Below are 26,094 nucleotides of genomic sequence, written 5' to 3' on the forward strand. Positions count from 1 at the left end.
AAAGTGAAGTCACTCAGTCGTGTCCAACTCTGCAACCCAATGGGCTGTAGCCTACCAGGCTCCTCAGTCCATGGGATTTTCCAGGCAAGAATACTGGAGTGCGTTGTTATTTCCTTCTCCAGGGGATCTTCCCGACCCAGGAATGGAACCTGGGTCTCCCACACTGCAAGAAGACTCTTTACTGTCTGAGCCACCGGCGAAGCCCATAGTATCTGTGGCAGTAGTCTTAAATGTTTGAGACTAGACCCTTTATATAGAGCTAAGGGAACAAAGACTTTAATTACATAATAATATTTTTCTAAGAATTAGATGGAATAGGTTGCCTCAAAGGTAATATTTGAGATGTCACTGGAGGTGTCAAGCATGCATTTATATCTAGGTATTGTAGAGGGGAACTTCCCTGGTGGCTCAGTCAGTAAAGAATCTGCCTGCAATGTGGAAGACCTGGGTTTGATCCCTGGGTTGGGAAGATCCCCTGGAGGAGGGCATGGCAACCCACTCCAGTATTCTTGCCTGGAGAATCCCCATGGACAGAGGAGCCTGGCAGGCTGCAGTCCATGGTGTTACAAAGAGTCAGACATGACTGAGTGACTAAGCACAGCACGTTGCAGAGGAAGCTAACACATTCCAGTTGATTAGATATTTGCATTCCCTTTTATACCTAGACATGTTAGGATGATTCTTTCTGACTTGGAGTTTGTATGATTCCCTGGTAATACTCTCCATTGGTGTTTTATACTTTAGAGTCAGATTGAAGATGCTTTCACACAACGGCCCTGTTGTTATAATACACTGGGGCAGGTGTGTTACTCCCATCTGACAATAACCTTTAGGACCAAGGAGTTAAGACAATACAGTGTGTATAGTAGTTAAGATTAAAGTCTTATGGCTGTACTTGTTGCAATCAACTTTGCAAACTTGAAGCAAGCAACAAATGAATAATGTGTTTTCACTTCTTTGCTTTTGAGCTGGGAACATAACCCTTGGACTGCATGTTCAGTGTCCTGTGGAGGCGGGATTCAGAGACGGACCTTTGTGTGTGTGGAGGAGTCCATGCACGGAGAGATACTTCAAGTGGAAGAATGGAAGTGCATGTATGCACCCAAACCCAAGGTGATGCAAACCTGCAATCTGTTCGACTGTCCCAAGTGGATTGCCATGGAGTGGTCTCAGGTAAGATTTGAGAACGTGCCACTTTTAATTCAGTCTCAGACTTTAATGATTATTTGCTCTGTGGTCAATACTGTACTGGGCAACATGGCGGATGCAGAAGTTGTATGTGAACATGGTTCCTACTCCTGAAGAGCTGAGAAGACAGTTGAAGGATGCTGTGAGGGAGAATGTTGGAGGCATCAGAGCAGGTAAGAATGATTGAGAACCAATCTGAAAGGAACAGGGATTGAAACAGAGTTATTTGGAAAGTCTTTGTTGCCCTTGTAGTGCTTAACCCATGTTTCAGATCCGCAGACTTTAACCATGCAGGAGCCTAGAGAAGGCATCACTGTGTGGTATGGCTAAGCCAGGATGGTGGAGTAAAGCATAAATCTGACACAGAATGACTGGAGGTTGAAAAGGCCCTAATTCATCTGGATTAAAGAGAGAACTCATGTTATTAAGAATTGGAAGATTAAGACAGAGATGCTAAAACTGACACTAGAAGTGTGTTCTTTTAAAAAATATTTATTTATTTTATTTGGCTACACCAGATCTTACTTGAGGCATGTGGGATCTTCGATCTTTCCTGTGGCATGCAGGCTCTTTTTAGTTGTGTCATGAGGAATTTTTAGTTGTGGCATATGGGATCTTGTTCCCTGACCAGGGATTGAAACTAGGCCTCCTGCATTGGGAGGGCTGAGTTCTAGCCACTGGACCACCAAGGGAGTCCCTAGAAGTGTATTCTTGATCTGGTGTTTACTATGAAGCTTCACTGTTTTTGTTGAAGAGAGTAAACGTGTTATATTTTAAGTAAATGAGGTAAGATAGACTGATGCTGGGAAAGCCCAGAGGCAGGCAGCCTGTTTGGAAACTACTGAGATATCGTTCAGTCACTCTGTCGTGTCTGACTCTTTGGCGCCCTGTGCACTGCAGCATCCCGGGCTCCCCTGTCCTTCACTATGTCCCGGTGTTTACTCAGACTCAAGTGCATTGAGTTGGTGATGCTGTCTAACCATTTCATCCCCTGTCGTCCCCTTCTCCTCTTGCCTTCAGTCTTTCCCAGCATCAGGGTCTTTTCCAATGAATCAGTTCTTTTACTCAGGTGGCAAAGAGCTTCAGCTTCAACATAAGTCCTTCAAATGAATATTCGGGGTTGATTTCCTTTAGGATTGACGTGGCTTGATATCCTTGCTGTCCAGGGGACTCTCAAGAGTCTTCTCTAGCACCACTGTTCGAAAGCATCAGTTCTTTGGTGCCCAGCCTAACTCACATCCGTACATGACTACTAGAAAAACCATAGCTTTGACTAGATGGACCTTTGTCAGCAAAGTAATGTTTCTGCTTTCTAATACAATGTCTAGGTTTGTTAAAGCTTTCCTTCCAAGGAGCGAGCATCTTTTAATTTCATGGCTGCTGTCACCATCCTTGGTGATTTTGGAGCCCAAGAAAATAAAATTTCTCACTACTCCCACTTTTTCCCCTTCTATTTGCCATGAAGTGATGGGACTGGATGCCATGATCTTAGTTTTTTGAATGTTGAGTTCCAAGCCAACTTCTTAACTCTCCTTTTTCATCCTTGTCAAGAGGCTTTTTAGTTCCTCCTCACTTTATGTCATTAGGGTGGTATCATCTGTGTATCTGAGGTTGTTGATATTTCTCCTGGCAATCTTGATTCCAGCTTGTGATTCATACAGCCCCAGCATTTGAAATGATGTACTCTGCATAGAAGTTAAGGAAGCAGGGTGACCATATACAACCTTGATGTACTCCTTTCCCAATTTTGAACCAGTCCATTTTTCCATGTCTGGTTCTAACTATTGCTTTTTGACCTACATACAGGTTTCTTAGGAGGCAGGTAAGGTGGTCTGGTATTCCCATCTCTTTAAGAATTTCTTGAAGATGGGTCTATGCTGCAAAAGGCCTCCATATCCTCTGAAACTCTTCTCTGACATTTTAAGAAACATCTGTGAACTTAGGAAAGAATCTTCAAGCTTTATGAAGCAGTAGTGAAGTCATTATTTTGACAGCAGGAGGCTCTGGGATGGAATTCCACTTGGCCTCTTAGGAACTACTTGACTTTGAGGAAGGTCCTTAGTTGGCGGGTTGTTGATTGGCTCATCTGTTAAATAGGAATGAAGCTGTTGACCTGCCAGTGTATCAGAACCCTTAGTGAGATCACGTCTGCAGAGCACTGTCTGTTCTGTGGCATGTGCCCAAGGCTTCTTGACTTCTCCCAGGGGTGGATCCAGGATTGGTGGGGCCTGAAGTTTAAACAATATGGAGGTGACTTTTTAACAATTTTATTTTGTTCAAGTATAGTTGATTTACAATGTTGTGTTAATTTCTGCTGCACAGCAAAGTGCTCAAGTTATACATATAGATACATTCTTGTTCATAGTCTTTTCCAGGATGATTTGTCACAGGACATTGAATATAGTTTCCTGTGCTATACAGCAGGACCTTGTTGTTGACCCATCCTATATGCAACAGTTTACATCTGCTAATCTCAGGCTTCCAGTCCATCCCTCCCCTACCAAGGAGGTGACTTTTTAAGAAAAAAGAATACAAAACACAAATATTGAGTATCTAAATAAATGTTTATTTAGAATAATGAAATTGTAAGAAATTACAAGTGTTTTAAAGCTGATGACCCTAATGTGACTCTGGACTTGAGTTAAGAATAATGTATCAGTATTGGTTTATCAGTTGTAACAAAGGTACCACAATAATGCAAGATATTAATATTGGGGGATGGCAACCCACTCCAGTACTCTTGCCTGGAGAATCCCATGGAGGGAGGAGCCTGGTAGGCTACAGTCCATGGGGGTGCAAAGAGTCAGACACGACTGAGCGACTTCACTTTCACTTTCACTGTGTGTAAGGGAGAGGGGGCATATGGGAACTCTTATACTAACTGGTCAGTTTTTCTCTTTTTTAATTATTTTATTTTATTTTTATTGTACTATAATCGCTGCTCAATTTTTCTGTAAACCTTAAGTAGTCCTAAAAACTAGTCTTGATTAAAAAAAAACAAACATGCATACATACATATATACTTACCAACATAATGTACATATACTGCAAAGATATCCTGGATATTCATGACTTGAGAAAATTCCATTCGTAGGCAAAAGTACCTTCTAAATCATAAACAAATTATTCAAGAAAAGAAATGCTGGCAACACAAAATTCACAAAATTTAGAGAAAATAACATAATGTTTTCATTCATTTTAACTGCATTATTACACCTGTAGTATTTTTTCCTACATTTTTGGCTGAATACTCTTAGAGAGGCTTTTCATATGATATTTCTGCAAGATAAGTTTCTATACACAGAATAGAAAGGTAATCCTGTAGCATGGTTGAGCAAAATTTGATATCTTTTTAATTAACTATTTCAAAAGGTTTCTTTTGTCTTCACAGATTGTTTTGGATGATGTTGTGTAAATTTTTAATCAAGTTTGAGAAAAACCTGTATTAAGTTTCTTTCATATTTGTATAGAAAGATTTTAGGGCATTTCAATATTTCTTGTGCTGTGACCTCACCTGAAATACTTTTCAAAGTGAGAATTAGAAGTAATCTTGCAAGGGAGGGGCCCTGAAGCATAAGAATCATGGGAAATTAGCCTCCACCCTGTTCCTTATGTAATGTTTATCTGATGATCTTCTGTGTTTAATATTCGTGTAGAATTTCATTGGCTTCTCTTTTCATCTCTGAAGTGCACAGTGACTTGTGGCCGAGGGTTACGTTATCGAGTTGTGCTGTGCATCAACCACCGTGGGCAGCACGTTGGCGGCTGTAACCCACAACTGAAGTTACACATCAAAGAAGAATGTATCATTCCCATTCCCTGTTATAAACCAAAAGGTAAATTTGTGGTGCATTTTAAAGTGAAATCAGGTGGTGCTTTCCAGCTCTCTTACTAATACTGCAGCATTTGCATTTAAACATACTAACTTTCTTACAAAAACTGTTCACTGACAGATTGACCTGTCCACCTAGATAAAGAAGTTAAACCTATGTCATTAATTGATCTTGAAGAGAAACTTAGATCTTGTTGATTCAGTACAGTAAGTCCCCTACATACGAACGAGTTCCATTCTGAGAGCTGATTCATAAATCCAATTTGTTTGTAAGTCCAACAAAGTTAGCCTAGGTACCCAACTAACACAATTAGTTATATAGTAGTGTACTGTAATAGGTTTATCATGCTTTTCACACAAACAATACATTTTAAAAAAATAAATAAAGGAAACACTTTTTTTTTAATTGGAGGCTAATTACTTTAGAATATTGTATTGGTTTTGCCATACATTGACATGAATCTGCACGGGTGTACATGTGTTCCCCATCCTGAACCCCCCTCCCACCTCTCTCCCCATCCCATCCAGTCATCAAGACAGTATGGTACTGGCACAAAGGAAACACTTTTAATCTTACAGTAAGTACCTTAAGAAGTACAGTAGTATAGAACATGGGCTGGCATCAATTGAACAGGCAAGAAGAGTTACTGACTGGAGGAGGGAGAGGGGGTGGGAGATGGTCAAGCTGAAGGATTGTTGGCAATAGGATACGGAAGACAGGCTGCAGTGTCACTCATGCCTGAGGTTTATGGCACAAGTTCTGGTTCCATGCTAAACCAGGTGCACATTCACATCTTTGGAAGTTCACATCTTGAAGGGTCGTATGTAGGAGACTACTGTATAGGTACAGTGGCTCCTGTCTGTGTAGGCTTATATTAACATTTCTTAGTGGATATAACACATGGACCACAGCCTTGTCTAACTCAATGAAACTATGAGCCATACCATATAGGGCCACCCAAGATGGACGGGTCATGGTGGAGAGTTCTGACAAAGCGTGGTCCACTGGAGAAGGGAATGGCAAACCACTTCCATATTCTTGGCTTGAGAACCCCATGAACAGTATGAAAAGGCAAAAAGATAGGACACTGAAAGATGAACTCCCCAGGTCAGTAGGTACCCAATATGCTACTGGTGATCAGATGAGATTAGATGAGAAATACCTCCAGAAAGAAGTGGACATAAAATTACATGATGCAGTGCCTGCTTTGAAGAAAAAGGAGGAGGAAGATGAAGAGAGAGAGGAATAGGAAGATTCCTACCTGCCTTCCACCAGAGTGGAAGGAACAGCGTCCTCTTCATCATACGTCCTATCGTCTACCATGAACAAAGAAAACTTTCTAGACTGAAAGTCTAGATTTACAGACTAAATCTCCAGTCTAGATTTATAGATGCACTCAGAAATTTTTGTGTGGTTCCATTTGTTCCACATGAATTAGCAGACATGGGTAGCATCCATGGGTGAACGAACCTTGGCACCACCTCTTGGGTATGTATGTGTTCCCCTCTAGACAGGATTATTTCCATACACGCACTTTAGTAAGGTATTACCAATCCTTGTGACAAGTATTTCCTTTTGGAAATGGAAAAAGAATTACTCCCAAGTGTTAGTGCCAAGGAACCGTCCTTATTAGCCCATTAGAGAGGATGGTAAGATTCTTCTTCATGATTTCTGGGTGCATTCTTCATACAAATAGCCTCATAAGCAACTAATTCTTCATTTCTTTCATGATGTCTGTCTTCTGGAAAAATCACTGGTTTCCATGCAAGGTACAAATACTGATTATATAACTTCTTCAGGGAAGTCTTTTCTCCTCCTTTCTGCAGTCAGTGGTACTTTTATAGCCACTTTCTTAGTGTCTGTGATTTCTCCAAAGCAGTCCAAAATTATTTCCCTTCTCACTTCATAATTAGATGCTTTCTTCACATCTTAGGAAGCTTCAAAGGACAGAGAAGGGCACCAGCTTGCTCCTGCAGGCCAATTGGTAATCATCTCTCTTAACAACTACAACTTTTTAAAGTTTGAGTAAACCATAGCACAGATTTTCCTCCTCGCAATTTTCTAAGCCTTCTATGTTATTTGCTTGTCTCTATTAATTTCTTCACTCAGTGGGCAAAAACTGTGTGGCAAAAGAAAGCAAACTGATCTGGTTGAAATCAGAGCTTTAATATGCAAACAACAGAGACTGGTACTGATAAAAGGTGTTTTTATGCTAACTTGGAGAATGTATTCAACTGTGTCATGGGATTGTTTGGTTGCATTCTGATAATGTGTTAATTTAAAAAATACATGACAGAAATTTTTGCTTCTGTCCAGAAGCCACTTCATGCACTGTTCATTTGAAAAAAAAAATTGATGAAATCTCCAGTAAATAACAATCACATGGCCAACTCTTGAATGATTAACAGTAATTAAGCCTGTTGTTTATGTTCCTTTTTCCTTAGAAAAAAGCCCAGTGGAAGCTAAATTACCTTGGCTGAAACAAGCTCAAGAACTAGAAGAGACCAGAATAGCAACAGAAGAACCAACGTGAGTCCAGGACCTTTTATGGGAGTATTCAGGGCCTAGCCAGTTAACATGATATATGTCATTTTTGTACTCATTGGAGTACAATGATATGTTTCAAATCCAAATGACCTGGATTTGCAGACTCTAGAGAGCCTGAACTGGCTAGAATTCTCCTCTATTGCACAATTCAGCAGTCTTACTTTGGCAGCATCTACGAGAAGCACAGAAAAGAACAGTGCCTTTTAACTCAAAGCAGACTCAGTATTCTGTTATAGTTACCAGATTGGGGGTAATATCTAGATCTAGATTAACACATATGATTTGACCAAAGACCATCACAGTGTTAACCAAATAAAGTGATCATTCCATGGATAAGACATGGCCACTGTTTATCAAACTAGTTAAGCTGAAATGTAACATGATGGCCTGAGTGATTGTCAGGAGAACTCCCAGAGCTGCTGTGGTATGGGGCATGGAAGAACATGGCGCCAGGAGTCTTGGAGCCTAGAACCACCACTTGTAACCATGTGACCGTAAACAAGTCTTTCATTTTTCTGTGTCTCATTTTCCTTACTTATAAAATGAGAAGGCCAGGCTTAATCTCCAGAGAGATCAAAAATCCAATGACTTCTGTCCACATGGGATTTGGCAAGTTTGGGCTGTCATGGTATCCATGGAGATATAGTATCAAGAGCATGTCAAGAAACATTCTGGACGTGAAGGTATGGACACCTAAAGAGAGCAAGGAATCAAAGACGTTGAATCTCACCCAGGAATCTAGAAGCAAAACAGCATCAGTGATAGACTTGAGGAATTAGACAGGACAGCTGATTCCACATCAGATATGTGAGGCCTGCAGTGCTGACAGGCTGTCACAGGGAGAACAATTCACAGGGGGTCAGAGGAAAGTGGATCTCAGAGGCTGGGTGGCCAGTCTCTCTCTTCAACACCTTCGGCAAGGGCACAGTTCACTGCATTGAGAGCTCTCTCTTGGATTGAACAACGTGAGTTATTTGCAGTATTTTTTTCCTTTTGAGCCAAAATATAACCTCCTTCCAATTTCTGCTTTCTGGGGGAAAACACACACACACACACACACACACACACATATCTATGCCTCATCCCACGTGACAAGTTTTCACAAATTTGCAGAAAACTGAATCCCTAGAGTACTATCTTTCCCAGGTTCATCATTCTTAGCCTTTTCAGCAGTTTTTGTGTATTGTTTTTAAGTCCCTTACCAACCCTGTTGCTCCTCTCAGAACAGGCTCTCATTCGTCAATGTCCCTTTTCACTGTGGTGCAACCCAGCAGTGAGCCCCATGAGCACATGGATTCCTTTTCTTTGAGAAGGCACCTTGCTTCCAGTGACCAAGGGGGCCAAGAGAACTGGCACATCACACTTATGACATGTGCAGAACATCTGGATGTGAACCCAGAAGACATTGTGAACACCATGAGGTGAATGACCCCAGAGTAACTGACTGAAGAGAGGAGTGTTTGGCTCATGATGGAAGTGTGGAGGTTTAGAGAAAAAGTGGAGTCAAAAGTCAATCTCGGGAACTGCCCTAGTGGTCCAGTGACTAAGACTCCAAGCTCCCAATGCAGGAGGCCCAGGTTTGATTCCTGGTCGGGGAACTAGATCCCACATACCACAACTGAGAGTTTGCATGCTGACACTAAAAATATCCTACCTGTCACAAGTAAGATTGAAGATTGAAGATCCCCCATGCTTCAATAAAGAGCCAGTGCAGCCAAATCAATAAATATTTTTTTTAAAGTGGATCATGTGTTAAAAAAAAAAAAGTGGATCATGAAAGAGTAGGAGTCATCAACAGAGGAAGGAATAGATCCAAGGAAGGCTCACTGTTAGAAAGAGCAAGGGAGCAAAGCCTTAAAGAAGAGGTGCAGCAGGTAGTATTCAGACTTCACAGGAAACCAAGGAACAGCTTCGGGGACTGAGGAAAAGCTGTTTTGTTTGACAAAGTCTTCCTCAGTTAATTTAATTTTATTTTTTAAATTAATTATTTATTTTACTTTACAATATTGTATTGGTTTTTCCATACATTGACTTGAATCTGCCATGGGTGTACATGTGTTCCCCATCCTGAACTCCTCTCCCACCTCCCTCCCCATCCCATCCCTCTGGGTTATCCCAGTGCACCAGCCCTGAGCACCCGAGCACCCTGTATCATGCGTCAAAACTGGACTGGCGATTCATTTCACATATGATAATTTACATGTTTCAATGCCATTCTCCCATATCATCCTGCCCTCGCCTTCTCCCATAGAATCCAAAACACTGTTCTATACGTCTGTGTCTCTCTCTTTTTTTTTTTTTAACTTTACAATATTGTATTGGTTTTGCCATGTATCAAAATGAATCTGCCACAGGTATACATGTGTTCTCCATCCTGAACCCTCCTCCCTCCTCCCTCCCCATACCATCCCTCTGGGTCGTCCCAGTGCACCAGCCCCAAGCATTCAGTATCGTGCATCGAACCTGGACTGGCGACTCGTTTCATATATGATATTATAGATGTTTCAATGCCATTCTCCCAAATCATCCCACCCTCTCCCTCTCCCATAGAATCCAAAAGACTGTTCTATACATCAGTGTCTCTTTTGCTGTCTCGTACACAGGGTTATTGTTACCATCTTTCTAAATTCCATATATATGCGTTAGTATACTGTATTGGTGTTTTTCTTTCTGGCTTACTTCATTCTGTATAATAGTCTCCAGTTTCATCCACCTCATTAGAACTAATTCAAATGTATTCTTTTTAATGGCTGAGTAATACTCCATTGTGTATATGTACCAGTGCTTTCTTATCCATTCATCTGCTGATGGACATCTAGGTGGCTTCCATGTCCTGGCTATTATAAACGGTGCTGCAATGAACATTGGGGTACACGTGTCTCTTTCCCTTGTGGTTTCCTCAGTGTGTATGCCCAGCAGTGGGATTGCTGGATCATAAGGCAGGTCTATTTCCAGTTTTTTAAGGAATCTCCACACTGTTCTCCATAGTGGCTGTACTAGTTTGCATTCCCACCAACAGTGTAAGAGGGTTCCCTTTTCTCCACACCCTCTCCAGCATTTATTGCTTGTAGACTTTTGGATCGCAGCCATTCTGACTGGCGTGAAGTGGTACCTCATTGTGGTTTTGATTTGCATTTCTCTGATAATGAGTGATGTTGAGCATCTTTTCATATGTTCGTTAGCCATCTGTATGTCTTCTTTGGAGAATTGTCTGTTTAGTTCTTTGGCCCATTTTTTGATTGGGTCATTTATTTTTCTGGAATTGAGCTGTAGGAGTTACATGTATATTTTTGAGATTAGTTGTTTGTCATTTGCTTCATTTGCTATTGTTTTCTCCCATTCTGAAGGCTGTCTTTTCACCTTGCTTATAGTTTCTTTTGTTGTGCAGAAGCTTTTAAGTTTAATTAGGTCCCATTTGTTTATTTTTGCTTTTATTTCCAATATTCTGGGAGGTGGGTCATAGAGGATCCTGCTGTGATGTATGTCGGAGAGTGTTTTGCCTATGTTCTCCTCTAGGAGTTTTATAGTTTCTGATCTTACATTTAGATCTTTAATCCATTTTGAGTTTATTTTTGTGTATGGTGTTAGAAAGTGTTCTAGTTTCATTCTTTTACAAGTGGTTGACCAGTTTCCCCAGCACCACTTGTTAAAGAGATTGTCTTTAATTCATTTTATATTCTTGCTCCTTTGTCAAAGATAAGGTGTCCATAGGTGCGTGGATTTATCTCTGGGCTTTCTATTTTGTTCCATTGATCTATATTTCTGTCTTTGTGCCAGTACCATACTGTCTTGATGACTGTGACTTTGTAGTAGAGCCTGAAGTCAGGCAGGTTGATTCCTCCCATTCCATTCTTTCTTAAGATTGCTTTGGCTATTCGAGGGTTTTTGTATTTCCATACAAATTGTGAAATTATTTGTTCTAGTTCTGTGAAGAATACTGTTGGTAGCTTGATAGGGATTGCATTGAATCTATAAATTGCTTTGGGTAGTATACTCATTTTCACTATATTGATTCTTCCAATCCATGAACATGGTATATTTCTCCATCTATTAGTGTCCTCTTTGATTTCTTTCACCAGTGTTTATAGTTTTCTATATATAGGTCTTTAGTTTCTTTAGGTAGATATATTCCTAAGTATTTTATTCTTTTCGTTGCAATGGTGAATGGAATTGTTTCCTTAATTTCTCTTTCTGTTTTCTCATTATTAGTGTATAGGAATGCAAGGGATTTCTGGGTGTTGATTTTATATCCTGCAACTTTACTATAGTCATTGATTAGTTCTAGTAATTTTCTGGTGGAGTCTTTAGGGTTTTCTATGTAGAGGATCATGTCATCTGCAAACAGTGAGAGTTTTACTTCTTCTTTTCCAATTTGGATTCCATTTATTTCTTTTTCTGCTCTGATTGCTGTGGCCAAAACTTCCAAAACTATGTTGAATAGTAATGGTGAAAGTGGGCACCCTTGTCTTGTTCCTGACTTTAGAGGAAATGCATTCAATTTTTCACCATTGAGGATAATGTTTGCTGTGGGTTTGTCATATATAGCTTTTATTATGTTGAGGTATGTTCCTTCTATTCCTGCTTTCTGGAGAGTTTTTATCATAAATGGATGTTGAATTTTGTCAAAGGCTTTCTCTGCATCTATTGAGATAATCATATGGTTTTTATTTTTCAATTTGTTAATGTGGTGTATTACATTGATTGATTTGCAGATATTGAAGAATCCTTGCATCCCTGGGATAAAGCCCACTTGGTCATGGTGTATGATCTTTTTAATGTGTTGTTGGATTCTGATTGCTAGAATTTTGTTAAGGATTTTTGCATCTATGTTCATCAGTGATATTGGCCTGTAGTTTTCTTTTTTTGTGGGATCTTTGTCAGGTTTTGGTATTAGGGTGATGGTGGCCTCATAGAATGAGTTTGGAAGTTTACCATCCTCTGCAATTTTCTGGAAGAGTTTGAGCAGGATAGGTGTTAGCTCTTCTCTAAATTTTTGGTAGAATTCAGCTGTGAAGCCGTCTGGACCTGGGCTTTTGTTTGCTGGAAGATTTCTGATTACAGTTTCAATTTCCGTGCTTGTGATGGGTCTGTTAAGATTTTCTATTTCTTCCTGGTCGAGTTTTGGAAAGTTGTACTTTTCTAAGAATTTGTCCATTTCTTCCACGTTGTCCATTTTATTGGCATATAATTGCTGATAGTAGTCTCTTATGATCCTTTGTATTTCTGTGTTGTCTGTTGTGATCTCTCCATTTTCATTTCTAATTTTATTGATTTGATTTTTCTCCCTTTGTTTCTTGATGAGTCTGGCTAATGGTTTGTCAATTTTATTTATCCTTTCAAAGAACCAGCTTTTGGCTTTGTTGATTTTTGCTATGGTCTCTTTTGTTTCTTTTGCATTTATTTCTGCCCTAATTTTTAAGAGTTCTTTCCTTCTACTAACCCTGGGGTTCTTCATTTCTTCCTTTTCTAGTTGCTTTAGGTGTAGAGTTAGGTTATTTATTTGACTTTTTTCTTGTTTCTTGAAGTATGCCTGTATTGCTATGAACTTTCCCCTTAGGACTGCTTTTACCGTGTCCCATAGGTTTTGGGTTGTTGTGTTTTCATTTTCATTCATTTCTATGCAAATTTTGATTTCTTTTTGATTTCTTCTGTGATTTGTTGGTTATTCAGCAGTGTGTTGTTCAGCCTCCATATGTTGGAATTTTTAATAGTATTTCTCCTATAATTGAGTTCTAATCTTACTGCATTGTGGTCAGAAAAGATGCTTGGAATGATTTCAGTTTTTTTGAATTTACCAAAGCTAGATTTATGGCCCAGGATGTGATCTATCCTGGAGAAGGTTCTGTGTGCGCTTGAGAAAAAGGTGATATTCATTGTTTTGGGATGAAATGTCCTATAGATATCAGTTAGGTCTAACTGGTCTATTGTATCGTTTATAGTTTGTGTTTCCTTGTTAATTTTATGTTTAGTTGATCTATCCATAGGTGTGAGTGGGGTATTAAAGTCTCCCACTATTATTGTGTTATTGTTAATTTCTCCTTTCATACGTGTTAGCATTTGTCTTACATATTGCGGTGCTCCTATGTTGGGTGCATATATATTTATAATTGTTATATCTTCTTCTTGGATTGATCCTTTGATCATTATGTGTAGTGACCTTCTTTGTCTCTTTTCACAGCCTTTGTTTTAAAGTCTGTTTTATCTGATATGAGTATTGCTACTCCTGCTTTCTTTTGGTCTCTATTTGCATGGAAAATCTTTTTCCAGCCCTTCACTTTCAGTCTGTATGTGTCCCCTGTTTTGAGGTGGGTCTCTTGTAGACAACATATGTAGGGGTCTTGTTTTTGTATCCATTCAGCCAGTCTTTGTCTTTTAGTTGGGGCATTCAACCTATTTACATTTAAGGTAATTATTGATAAGTATGATCCTGTTGCCATTTACTCTGTTCTTTTGGGCTCGAATTTATACACCCTTTTTGTGTTTCCTGTCTAGAGAATATCCTTTAGTATTTGTTGGAGAGCTGGTTTGGTGGTGCAGAATTCTCTCAGCTTTTGCTTGTCTGTAAAGCTTTTGATTTCTCCTTCGTATTTGAATGAGATCCTTGCTGGGTACAATAATCTGGGCTGTAGGTTATTTTCTTTCATCACTTTAAGTATGTCTTGCCATTCCATCCTTGCTTGAAGAGTTTCTATTGAAAGATCAGCTGTTATCCTTATGGGAATTCCCTTGTGTGTTATTTGTTGTTTTTCTCTTGCTGCTTTTAATATTTGTTCTTTGTGTTTGATCTTTGTTAATTTGATTAATATGTGTCTTGGGGTGTTTCGCCTTGGGTTTATCCTGTTTGGGACTCTCTGAGTTTCTTGGACTTGGGTGGTTATTTCCTTCCCCATTTTAGGGAAGTTTTCAACTATTATCTCCTCAAGTATTTTCTCATGGTCTTTCTTTTTGTCTTCTTCTTCTGGGACTCCTATGATTCGAATGTTGTAGCGTTTAATATTGTCCTGGAGGTCTCTGAGATTGTCCTCATTTCTTTTAATTCGTTTTTCTTTTTTCCTCTCTGATTCATTTATTTCTACCATTCTGTCTTCTAATTCACTAATCCTATCTTCTGCCTCTGTTATTCTACTATTTGTTGCCTCCAGAGTGTTTTTGATCTCACTTATTGCATTATTCATTATATATTGACTCTTTTTTATTTCTTCTAAGTCCTTGTTAAACCTTTCTTGCATCTTCTCAATCCTTGCCTCCAGGCTATTTATCTGTGATTCCATTTTGATTTCAAGATTTTGGATCAATTTCACTATCATTATTCGGAATTCTTTATCAGGTAGATTCCCTATCTCTTCCTCTTTTGTTTGGTTTGGTGGGCTTTTATCCTGTTCCTTTACCTGCTGGGTATTCCTCTGTCTCTTCATCTTGTTTATATTGCTGAGTTTGGGGTGTCCTTTCTGTATTCTGGCAGTTTGTGGAGTTCTCTTTATTGTGGTGTTTCCTCACTGTGTGTGGGTTTGTACAGGTGGCTTGTCAAGGTTTCTTGATTAGGGAAGCTTGTGTCGGTGTTCTGGTGGGTGGAGCTGGATTTCTTCTCTCTGGAGTGCAATGAAGTGTCCAGTAATGAGTTATGAGATGTTTATGGTTTTGTAGTAACTTTGGGAAGCCTGTATATTGGAGCTAAGAGCTGTGTTCCTGTGTTGCTGGGGAATTTGCTTGGTGTGTCTTGCCCTGGAACTTGTTGGCCCTTGTGTGGTGCTTGGTTTCAGTGTAGGTATGGAGGCGTTGGATGAGCTCCTGTCAATTAATGTTCCCTGGAGTCAGGAGTTCCCTGGAGTCAGGGTTTGGACTTAAGCCTCCTGCTTCCAATTATAGGTCTTATTTTTACAGTAGTCTCAAAACTTCTCATTCTATACAGCACTATCGATAAAACATCTAGGTTAAAGATGAAAAGTTTCTCCACCATGAGGGTCACCCAGAGAGGTTCACAGCGTTACATGGAGAAGAGAAGAGGAAGGAGGAAGTTAGAGGTGACCCGAATGAGATGAGGTAGAATCAGTAGAGGAGCAAGTGGGCTAGCCAATAATCACTTCCTTATGTGCACTCCACAACTGGACCGCTCAGAGATGTTCATGGAAGAGAGAGAAGAGGAAGGAAGGAGACAGAGGTGGCCAGAAGGATAAAATGGGGGAATGAAAAGGAGAGAGACAGATCCAGCCAGTAATCAGTTCCCTAAGTGTTCTCCATCGTCTGGAACACACAGAAATTCACAGAATTGGGTAGAGTAGAAAGGGGTTAGGGAGGAGACACAGGCGACCTGGTGGAGAAAAAGGAGAGTCCAAAGGGGGAGAGAGCAGTCAAGCCAGTAATCTTGCTCCCAAGTAAAAAATGGGTACTGAAGATTGGGTTCTTAAAGGTACAAAATTGGTAACAAATACCTAAAAGCAAAAATTAAAAATCTAGAGTAGAGTTTGGAATTTCAAAAATACAATGTTAAAGAAAGGAAGAAGGAAAAGAAAGAGAGAAAAAAAAGGTCACAAAAATTATAAAGAAAATATAGGTACAAAATTGATAACAAATACCAAAAAGCAAAAGTTAAAAATCTAGAGTTTGGAATTTCAAAATACAATGTTAAAGAAAAGAAGAAGAAAAAGAGAAAAAACAAACAACAGAAACAAAGTCACAAAAATTATAAAGAAAATATAGGTACAAAATTGATAACAAATACCAAAAAGCAAAAGTTAAAATCTAGAGTAGAGTTTGGAATTTCAGAAATACAATGTTAAAGAAAAGAAGAAGAGAAAGAAAGAGAGAAAAAAAAGTCACAAAAATTATTAAAAAAATATAGGTACAAAATTTATAACAAATACCAAAAAGCTAAAATTAAAAATCTAGAGTAGAGTTTGGAATTTCAAAAATACAATGTTAAAGAAAAGAGGAAAATAAAAGAGAAAAAGAAAAAAAAAACAAGGTTACAAAAATTATAAAATATATATGAAGTTTGCTTTAAAAAAAATGAGTCTTTTTTTTTGGAAAGTAATAGTAGGTTATAAAAGTGAAAATTAAAGGAGTACTAGAGGACTTAAAATTTTTTTTAATTAAAAAAAAAGAAAGAATGATTGTTAAAAATAGTAAAAATATATCTAGAACTTTCTCTGGTGTTGTGGGTATTGTGGGGTCAGTTCATTTTCGGCTAGTTTCTTGGTCCAGCTTATATTTCTCAAGATCTATAGGCCCCTTCCTATGTAGTCGGTACTAACGACAGGGTTTTAATCTATTTCCTGTTGCTTCCAAGGTGGTTCCCTCTGTTATAGCTTCTTCTGTTTGCTGGTCTCTTCAGTGTCTGATTTCCGCCCTGATACAAAGGGGGCAGTGGTGGACACTTTTTTTTTTTTTCAGGCTCACTTGTTCAGTTGCGCTGTGGGGAGGGAGGGACGCTGCAAACAAATAACACTGGCATTTGCTCGCAGTGCCTCAGCCGCCACACTGGGCCTGACCCCGCTCACGGCGCGTGTAGCCTCCCTGCCCACACTGCTCAGGCTCTAGGTTGCTCGCTGGGAACCATCCGAGGCCAGCCCTGGGCTGCTTGCACCTCCCAGATCTAAGCTGCTTAGGTTCAGGCGCTCAGGTAGTCCTCAGAGGCGCAGACTCGGTTGGGCCTGTGTTTTGTGCCCTTCCCAGGTCCAAGCAGCTCAGTGATGAGGTGTTTGGCGAGCCCGGTTGCTGAGACTTATCGCCTCCCCGCGGCTCGGTTTTCTGGGTGTACAACCGGCGCGCTTTCTCCGGCAGGTGTTGACTGTCCAGAACCCCAAGAAGTCTTAGTTAGCAAAGAAGCCTGCTTACAGTTTTGTAGATAATGTCTCTCTGGGGCTGCGATTGCCCCCTTCCGGCTCTGGCTGCCTGTCACCGGAGGGGAATGGTCTGCAGCCGGTTATCTCTGTTCAGTCCTTTGTTCCGTGCGCAGGCCTGCCGGTGTCTTAGGTTAGGGCTGGCTTTTGGCGTGGTAGTTATCCCACAGTCTGGTTTGGTAGCCCAAATTAGTTCGCTCAGATAGCGCTCGGGGCATTCAGGCCTGATCCTTACTCTAAGCGATGTGGCCCACGCCTCCCTGCCCAGCCCCCGCTTGCTACTGGTGGGTGCAGGCGTCTGCGCTGCTTCTCCGCTGGGGGAGTTACTGTTGGGCTCGTAATCTGTGGGGTTTAATTGTTTATTTTTCCTCCCTGTTATGTTGCCCTCTGTGCTTCCAAGGCTCCGCACAGACTCGGCAGTGAGAGTGTTTCCTGGTGTTTGGAAACTTCTCTCTTTTAAGACTCCCTTCTCAGGCAGGAGCTCCGTCCCTCCCTCTTTTGTCTCTTTTTTTGTCTTTTTATATTTTTTCCTACCTCCATTCGAAGACAATGGGTTGCTTTTCTGGGTGCCTGATGTCCTCTGCCAGCATTCAGAAGTTGTTTTGTGCAATTTACTCGGCTTTTAAATGTTCTTTTGATGAATTTGTGGGGGAGAAAGTGGTCTCCCCGTCCTATTCCTCTGCCATCTTTTGTCTGTGTCTCTTTTGCTGTCTTGCATATAGGGTTATTGTTACCATCTTTCTAAATTCCAAATATATGCGTTAATATGCTGTATTGGTGTTTTTCTTTCTGGATTACTATATAATAGGCTCCAGTTTCATCCACCTCATTAGAACTGATGCAAATGTATTCTTTTTAATGGCTGAGTAATACCCCATTGTGTATATGTACCACAGCTTTCTTATCCATTCATCTGCTGATGGACATCTAGGTGGCTTCCATGTCCTGGCTATTATAAACAGTGCTGCAATGAACACTGGGGTACATGTGTCTCTTTCAATTCTGGTTTCCTCGGTGTATATGCCCAGCAGTGGGATTGCTGGATCATAATGGCAGTTCTATTTCCAGTTTTTAAGGAATCTCCACACTGTTCTCCATAGTGGCTGTACTAGTTTGCATTCCCACCAACAGTGTAAGAGGGTTCCCTTTTCTCCACACCCTCTCCAGCATTTATTGCTTGTAGACTTTTGGATAACAGCCATTCTGACTGGCTTGAAATGGTACCTCATTGTGGTTTTGATTTGCATTTCTCTGATAGTGAGTGATGTTGAGCATCTTTTCATGTGTTTGTTAACCATCTGTATGTCTTCTTTGGAGAAATGTCTGTTTCGTTCTTTGGCCCACTTTTTGATTGGGTCCTTTATTTTTCTGGAATTGAGCTGCAGGAGTTGCTTATATATTTTTGAGATTAATTTTTTGTCCATTGCTTTGTTTGCTATTATTCTCTCCCATTCTGAAGGCTGTCTTTTCACCTTGCTTATAACCAGAGCCCACATCAGACAGTTCCTGGCAGAGCAAACTCAGTTAATTTTAGGGCAACAGATTTCATAGTGTAGAGAAGTAAAACGCTGCAGATCTTTAAGGAATGAATTCTGAATTACAAGGAAATGGGACAATGGGTATTTGACTACTCAAGAAGAAAGACTGGTAGTCAAGTTGATGAAAAGGAAGGGTTATAGGTATGTATTTGATTTTTGTTGTTGCTTTTCATTTGAAGTTAGGGCAACCTTAAACATATTAAAAAGGTCATAAGGATTTTAGACAGTTACCATCTCTAGACTTCTCAGTTGTACAAGGAGGGTGTTAGGCTAAATGCTACTGGAAGCTTCTCCCAGCTCTGATCTCCTATGGTTCTGTAAGGGATGGAATCTAGAGAAGAAAAGGAACTTGGACGCCTGCAAGGGAGTCTGTAGCTGTCACACAAGGATGGTCAGGGAGTTCTTAGTCTTGAATGATACATCTTGCCAGGGTCTCTTCTCAGAACACAGTTAGATGTTATCTAGTATTTGTTCTCTACATCTGTGTCTCTATTTCTAAATAAGATCACCTATACCATTTCCTAGCTTCCATATGTATGTGTTAATAGATCATATTTATTTTTCTCTTTCTGACTTCACTGCTTATGACATTCTCTAGGTCCATATTCCCCATGCCTCTACAGATGATCCAATATTGTTCCTTTTTATGGCTGAGTAATATTCCATGGGGCTTCCCTGGTGGCTCAGATGGTAAAGAATCCACCTACAAAGCAGGATATCTGGGTTCAATCCCTGGGTTGGGAAGATCCCCTGGAAAAAGCAGTGGCAATCCACTCCAGTATTCTTGCCTGGAGAATCCTCAAGGACAGAGGAGCCTACTGGGCTACAGTCTATGGGTTCACCAAGAGTCGGACATGACTGAGCAACTAAACACAGCACAGTAATATTCCATGTGTGGCTCGTTCATTTTGCTATACACTAGACACTAACACAACATTGTAAAGCAACTATACTCCAATAAAAATTAATTTAAAATAAACACAATTAGATCACCATTGCTAATCCTTCTGCATGTTCTCTCTTGGTTAAAGGCTTTGCTGTCAGTTCCTTAGACTGGAAGCTTGCAGTCATTCTTGCCTCTTGCTCATGTTTCCCCGGTCTATAATTAACTAGAGTTGTGAAGTCATATCTTCTAAAATCTCCATTACAGCTCTCCTTCTCTCCATCCCTACTACCACCTTTGTTCAGGTCTCAGAGTCACTTACCAGGATACCTACAACAGCCTTCTGATTTGCTCCCCACTTGATGATCTCAGGTGGTAAAGAATCTGCCTGCAATGGGATTCAGACTCCCAGTGCCTGCAAGTGGGAGACCTGGGTTCGATCCCTGGGTTGGGAAAATCCCCTGGAGAAGGGAACAGCTACCCACTCCAGTATTCTTGCCTGGAGAATTCCTTGCCTGTACAGTCCATGGGGCCGCCAAGAGTCAGACGTCACTGAGCGACTTTCACTTTCACTTTTGATGTCCTCAGATCCACCCAGTCTGGCTAAGGCAGAAGTCTAATCTTTTCTTACAATGTTCATCATATCCCAATGTTTCCCCATTTCCCGAAGACTTATGCTTGTTCACCAGCCAACAAGTCATAGTGGGGTAGATATCACCCTTCCTGACTACCAGCTTCATCTCTGACCACAAACCCCCCACCCCCAGCTTAGACTGGATTGGGGTGCTCCAGCATTCGCTGCTGTTGGCTGTTCCTTGCCTGTAACGAGCTGCCTCCTTCACTTTAACTATGTTCTCCTTTCTGTTGGGAATGGCACCCACCTGGATTTTGAAAAAGCTTTTTTTTTTTTGGTTGTTATAGAAAATACCAAGCCTGTATGGAAGATGAGAGAACAGTATGACAACCCCACCCATGAGTCTGTCTCTCAACTGCAACAGTTATCAACTCAGGGCCACTCTTTTTTCATCCACACCACTGCCTCCACCTGCAGTGGGGCATTTTTGAAGTACACCCAGACAGCATGTCATTTCATTCATAAATACTTAAGTGTGTATCTTTAAAAGAGAAAGATCTGTTTTTGATCATCAGAATAGCACTGTAAAAAATTTTTTTTGGCCCTGCCACATGGCATTGTGGGATCTTAGTTCTTTGACCAGGGATGGAACCTGTGCCCTCTGTATTGGGAGCTCAAGAGTCTTAACCACTGGACCACCAAGGAAGTTCCCACAATACCACTTTTAAAAGTGTGGTCCTCAGATTGCTTCTTTTAGAAGCACATGTGATGCTATTTAAAATGCAGATTTCTGGACTTCACCAAGTCAGGCATTCTGGGAGCATATTTTTTTTTTTTCTTTTGGCTCTGCTAGTTCTTTTTAAGGAGACGGCAATGGCATCCGACTCCAGTACTCTTGCCTGGAAAATCCCATGGGTGGACGAGCCTGGTAGGCTGCAGTCCATGGGGTCACTAAGAGTCAGACACGACTGAGCAACTTCACTTTCACTTTTTCACTTTCATGCATTGGAGAAGGAAATGGCAACCCACTCCAGTGTTCTTGCCTGGAGAATCCCAGGGACGGGGGAGCCTGGTGGGCTGCTGTCTCTGGGGTTGCACAGAGTCAGACACGACTGAAGCGACTTAGCAGTAGCAGCAGCAGCAGTTCTTTTTAAAATTGTGGTAAAATAGACATAACTTAAAATGGAGCATCTTAACCCTTTTTGAGTGTTCAGTTCACTGGTATTAAGTACATTGACACGTTGCAACTCTCACCACCATCCATCTCCAGGAGGTTTCATCATCCCCACCACAAATTCTGTACCCAGGAATCACTGACTCCCCATCCCCTTGCAGCCTGTGGTCATCTCTGTTCTGCATCCAGCTCTATGGATTTGTCAGCAGCATGTTTTAGCAAACACCCTGGGTGACTGGCGAGGGGGGCGGTGCATCCAAATTTGGGAACTATCGGATCAGATAATCTCTAGGGTCCCTCTTGGTGGTGGTGGTTTTAGTTGCTCAGTCATATCCGACTATTTGTGGCCCTATGGACCATTGCCTGCCAGGCTCCTCTGTCTATGGGATTTCTCAGGCAAGAATACTGGAGTGGGTAGCCATTCCCGTCTCCAGGGGATCTTCCTGACCCAGGGATTGAACTCATGTCTCCTGCATTGCAGGTTCTTTACGGACTGAGCCAGCAGGGAAACCAGGCTCTTTCTGAAGTTTTACCTAACTGGAAAAGGGCCGTATTGTGTACACTGCACCAGGGTCTGGCCCCATGTTCATCCTCAAGCTGTCAGCCACACCTGACTTTGGTGGTGGCTCTTCCTGTTCACATTCACTGAGCAAAGCTGATCCGCCCTCTCCTTCTGTGGGACTGCTTCTTCCTCCCCAGCACCTGTTCCTGGGCCTGAATGGCTACCTCTCCCTCTCTCTGTGGTCTCTCTGCAATTTTCCTTTATAATTCACGCTGCCTGGCAGTTTCTGCCCTGTTCCCGCTGTCTAGTGTGAAGTTTATGGTTTCCTCCCACCACTCTGACTCTAGTCATTCCCTTGATTTTCAAACAAAACCACAACATATCTCAGCTTCCAGTTCATCCTTTTATTACCCCCGTTTTTGTGGTTTGGGGATCCTTGCCTGTTGACAGTGAGCGAGAAGATGAACATAGCTGTATTTTGGATCCCTGAAGAATGCCTGCCAAAGCCGCCTGGAGAAGATAAATATTTCTGTCTCTGTGGTTTACCGTGGCTCAAGCTCTGACTTTACATAGAGAACGGATGTTCAAAAGGCTTTTATTTTTAATTAGGAAAATAAAAATTACAGCTTATAAAGCAAAGCCAGGGGAACTGCAGTTTTAACCGTGTTAGCTTTCAGCTGTGGAATGTGTTGACAGTTGATACGGTTCATCATTGCTTTAAAAGTTCTTCCCCGGAGCTTTCCTAGTTTCTATGGGATTCACAGAGCTTCCTTAGTCATGCTGCCCTCCCTCCCATTTAGCATGTATGAGAACCAAGGAAATGAGACAGATTCAGAACACTTTGTGTATTTTCCACTGCCATTTTAGCCTCTCCATTTGTGTTTGCTCAAATTCAATCAGGTTATATTTTAGACATTCTGTTTTTCTCACAACAGTAGTAACAACTAATACTGAGGACTTTGTGCCAGACTGTATCCTCAGTGTTGTATGGATTAATTCTGATCCAATTCTCACAATGACCCCATGAGGAGGCATTTTTATCAGCTTCATTTTAGGGATGAAGAAGCAAACGTTTAGATTAAGGAATTGTCTCCAACATTTCAGATCTACTAAGTGGTGGATGGTGATGCTCTGGCCTGTGATTTGAGAAAGAGCTCCAATTTTATGTTAGGAGAACTGAATTCAAGGCTCTCCCATCCTTGGGTTGGTCTCATAGGGCAGACAGAGAAGTTAGCGATTAGATTGCTGCGTTGTGAGGCTTAAAGCTCAGGGATGGCTTCCTGGGAGAGCTGGTACACGAAGTGATGTCTTAAGATGTATGTGGGTGTTAGAACAGCACGTCAGGCATTGAGGTTGTATGTAGGCCAACTGATCCATGGGGGCCACCACACCTGGGCACTGAGGTACTGAGTGAGGAGAGGGGGCTGGAGGCTAAGGAGGTGGTAATGACAACCTGGAAAGTGGGCAAGTCTTGGAGGCCTTTCATGGCTCATAAAGGATTTGGACTTGATCTGGAGGCAGTGAGAGTCATTTAGGGATTTTTAACAAGTGATGTAATCACAATGATTACATTTTTAGAAAGATCTTTCTGGCCTTCTGCAATTTGTGTCTAATTATTCACTATAATAAATAAAACTGTAGCAAATCTCAAATTGCCTCTCTCTACATCTCTAATTGTCTCCTTAGGACACATTTGCTGGGGTGGAATTAGGAGGCCAGAAGATGAACACATTGAAGGCATTTAATTCCTACCATCAAATTTCCTCTTTAAAATTTAAACAAAAGATACTGCAGTGTTGAGGCAGTGCTGAATCTTATTTCTGTTTTTCTCCCATGGTAATTTAAAAAATTAAATTCTCATTAAATGGGAGTGTTTCTTTGTGCATTTTTTTTTCTGGGAGATTATATAGATGGCATAAATCTTTCAGACCCTCTGCATTTAAGAGTCCCTTTCTTACACCCTCAAATGAGCAAATGTATGAACTCTTGTTTAATAACTATCTTCTTTATGCCTAAGCTATCCTTTATACTTGTGTTGTGAACTTTTTTTTTTTTTAACTTAAACGTAAGATTTTTCTCCATATACTTAAAATTAGAGGATTTTTAAAGAATCAGTCCAGGTATTACTTTCTTTTCAAATTTTGGTAAACAGAAGTTTGGGGACATGGATTGAAATCTTTCTTGGGTGCATGAAAGTTTTCGTCTGTTGTATTTGTGCCTCTTTTCTATTGTTTTTTTAATTTATTCTAAAGGTTCATCAACTCTGTGTATTGAATCTCTGTTTTTAACATGTGATACTTCCTGCACTTTTTGTGTTTTTTCCTCTATGTTTTGGATGCACATCTGCCCTTCAAACAACCATTTGCTGTCCTTACCATGAATGTATTTCCTACTATTCATTTGGATTTTCTTCTGTCATAGAGCAAACTTTGCATTATTTTTGTATTTTTTCAGTCTTTTCTCAACCAAGCCAGAGATTTTTCCCAGCCACGTTCTGAGTGTTCTGCTTATTTTTCTCCTGCCTTGGTCCTTGTTGCTGCGTGCTCTGTTTTTCTAGTTGCAGTGTGCAGGCTTCTCCTTGTGGTGGCTTCTTTAGTTGCAGGGCTTGGGCTCTAGGGTGCAGGCTTCAGTGGTTGTGGCACGCGGCCTTAGTTGCTCTATAGCATGTGGTTTCTTCCCAAACCAGAAATCGAACCCTAGTCCCCTACATTGGCACATGGATTCTTAACCACTGGACCGCCAGGGAATTTCATGTTTTGACTTTCTTAATCTCTTCATTTATCTTTTGTTTTATAGAACATTTCCTTGAATTTTATTGTCATTAACTTTTAAGGAGATGCTGTAGCATTTCCTTCTGTTTCTGATAATATTTTTTCCCAAAATATGCTTTCCTTTCACAGATATATGTTACATTCTTCTTCTTTAACAGCAAAAAAATTATTTTAACAAGTGGATATTGGTGTTTGTTTATTCATTTTTGAAATCAGAAAAATAAATGCCCCAAAATAGTATTGTCAGATTTTCCTGGGCTCCTTTCATTGTCATCTTGGATGATCTTAAATTGCATCTCTCACCTGTGATACTGCTGAGGCAGGGTAAAATAATGCCAGTAGCTACTATGTTATCTTTGATAAATTATCTTCAGTTTCCTCATCTATACAATGGGAATAATAATAATACTTCCTAATGGGGTTGTTGCTATGAGTAAATGATAAAACGTATGTGAAGTACATGGAACAGTGTCTCACACAAATAACAATGTAATGAATGTTAGTTGTTGTCATTTTTGTTGTAATTATTGAACTTTTCACTCTGACATCTCATTTAATCCCAACCTAACCCCATTAGGTTGGTACTATTGCTGTTGCTATATGACAGGAAATTATTGCCTTTGTATTTGAATAACAGTTTGACTGGACATAATATTCTTGGGACCCCAACTCTCTCTCTCAAATCTCTTGTTCATCTTTTTCTGGTTTTGAATGTTGCTGAGTCTGAAATCCACCTGACTTTTTTATTCTTATAAGGGACTTGATTTTTGTACCTAGATGCTTATGGAATTCTATTTTTCATCCTCAAAATCTTGTTTTTTAAGTATATTCGTTTACATAAACTTAGTGCTTTAAGACTGGAGAAGGCAGTGGCGACCCACTCCAGTACTCTTGCCTGGGAAATCCCATGAACGGAGGAGCCTGGTAGGCTGCAGTCCATGGGGTCACAAAGAGTCGGACGTGACTGAGCGACTTCACTTTCACTTTTCACTTTCATGCACTGGAGAAGAAAACGGCAACCCACTCCAGTATTCTTGCCTGGAGAATCCCGGGGATGGGAGCCTGGTGGGCTGCTGTCTGTGGGGTCGCACAGAATTGGACACGACTGACGTGACTTAGCAGCAGCAGCAGCAGCAGTGCTTTAAGACAGCACAAATGTATTATCTCACAGTTCGGTGGGTCAGAAACCAAATAGATTTAGCTGATTTCTATAGATCCCATTAGGCTAAAATCATGATGTCTGTC

At 40.7% G+C, this 26,094-nt stretch overlaps 1 protein-coding gene across 12 annotated transcripts in view; it reads left to right on the top strand.

Moving 5' to 3' along the window:
* The window catches only part of ADAMTSL3 (ADAMTS like 3), a 379,251-nt gene that overhangs the window by 221,972 nt on the left and 131,185 nt on the right, over positions 1–26,094 (top strand). For all 12 annotated transcript variants that reach the window (XM_045163811.1, XM_045163808.1, XM_045163813.1 and 9 more), the window contains 3 exons: positions 969–1,173; positions 4,877–5,024; positions 7,466–7,550. In XM_045163811.1, the coding sequence (XP_045019746.1) occupies positions 969–1,173; positions 4,877–5,024; positions 7,466–7,550 (438 nt within the window). The remainder of the gene's footprint in view (positions 1–968; positions 1,174–4,876; positions 5,025–7,465; positions 7,551–26,094) is intronic.

This window comes from Bubalus bubalis, chromosome 20 (assembly GCF_019923935.1).
Source record: "Bubalus bubalis isolate 160015118507 breed Murrah chromosome 20, NDDB_SH_1, whole genome shotgun sequence".
In the NCBI taxonomy this organism is placed as follows: domain Eukaryota; kingdom Metazoa; phylum Chordata; class Mammalia; order Artiodactyla; family Bovidae; genus Bubalus; species Bubalus bubalis.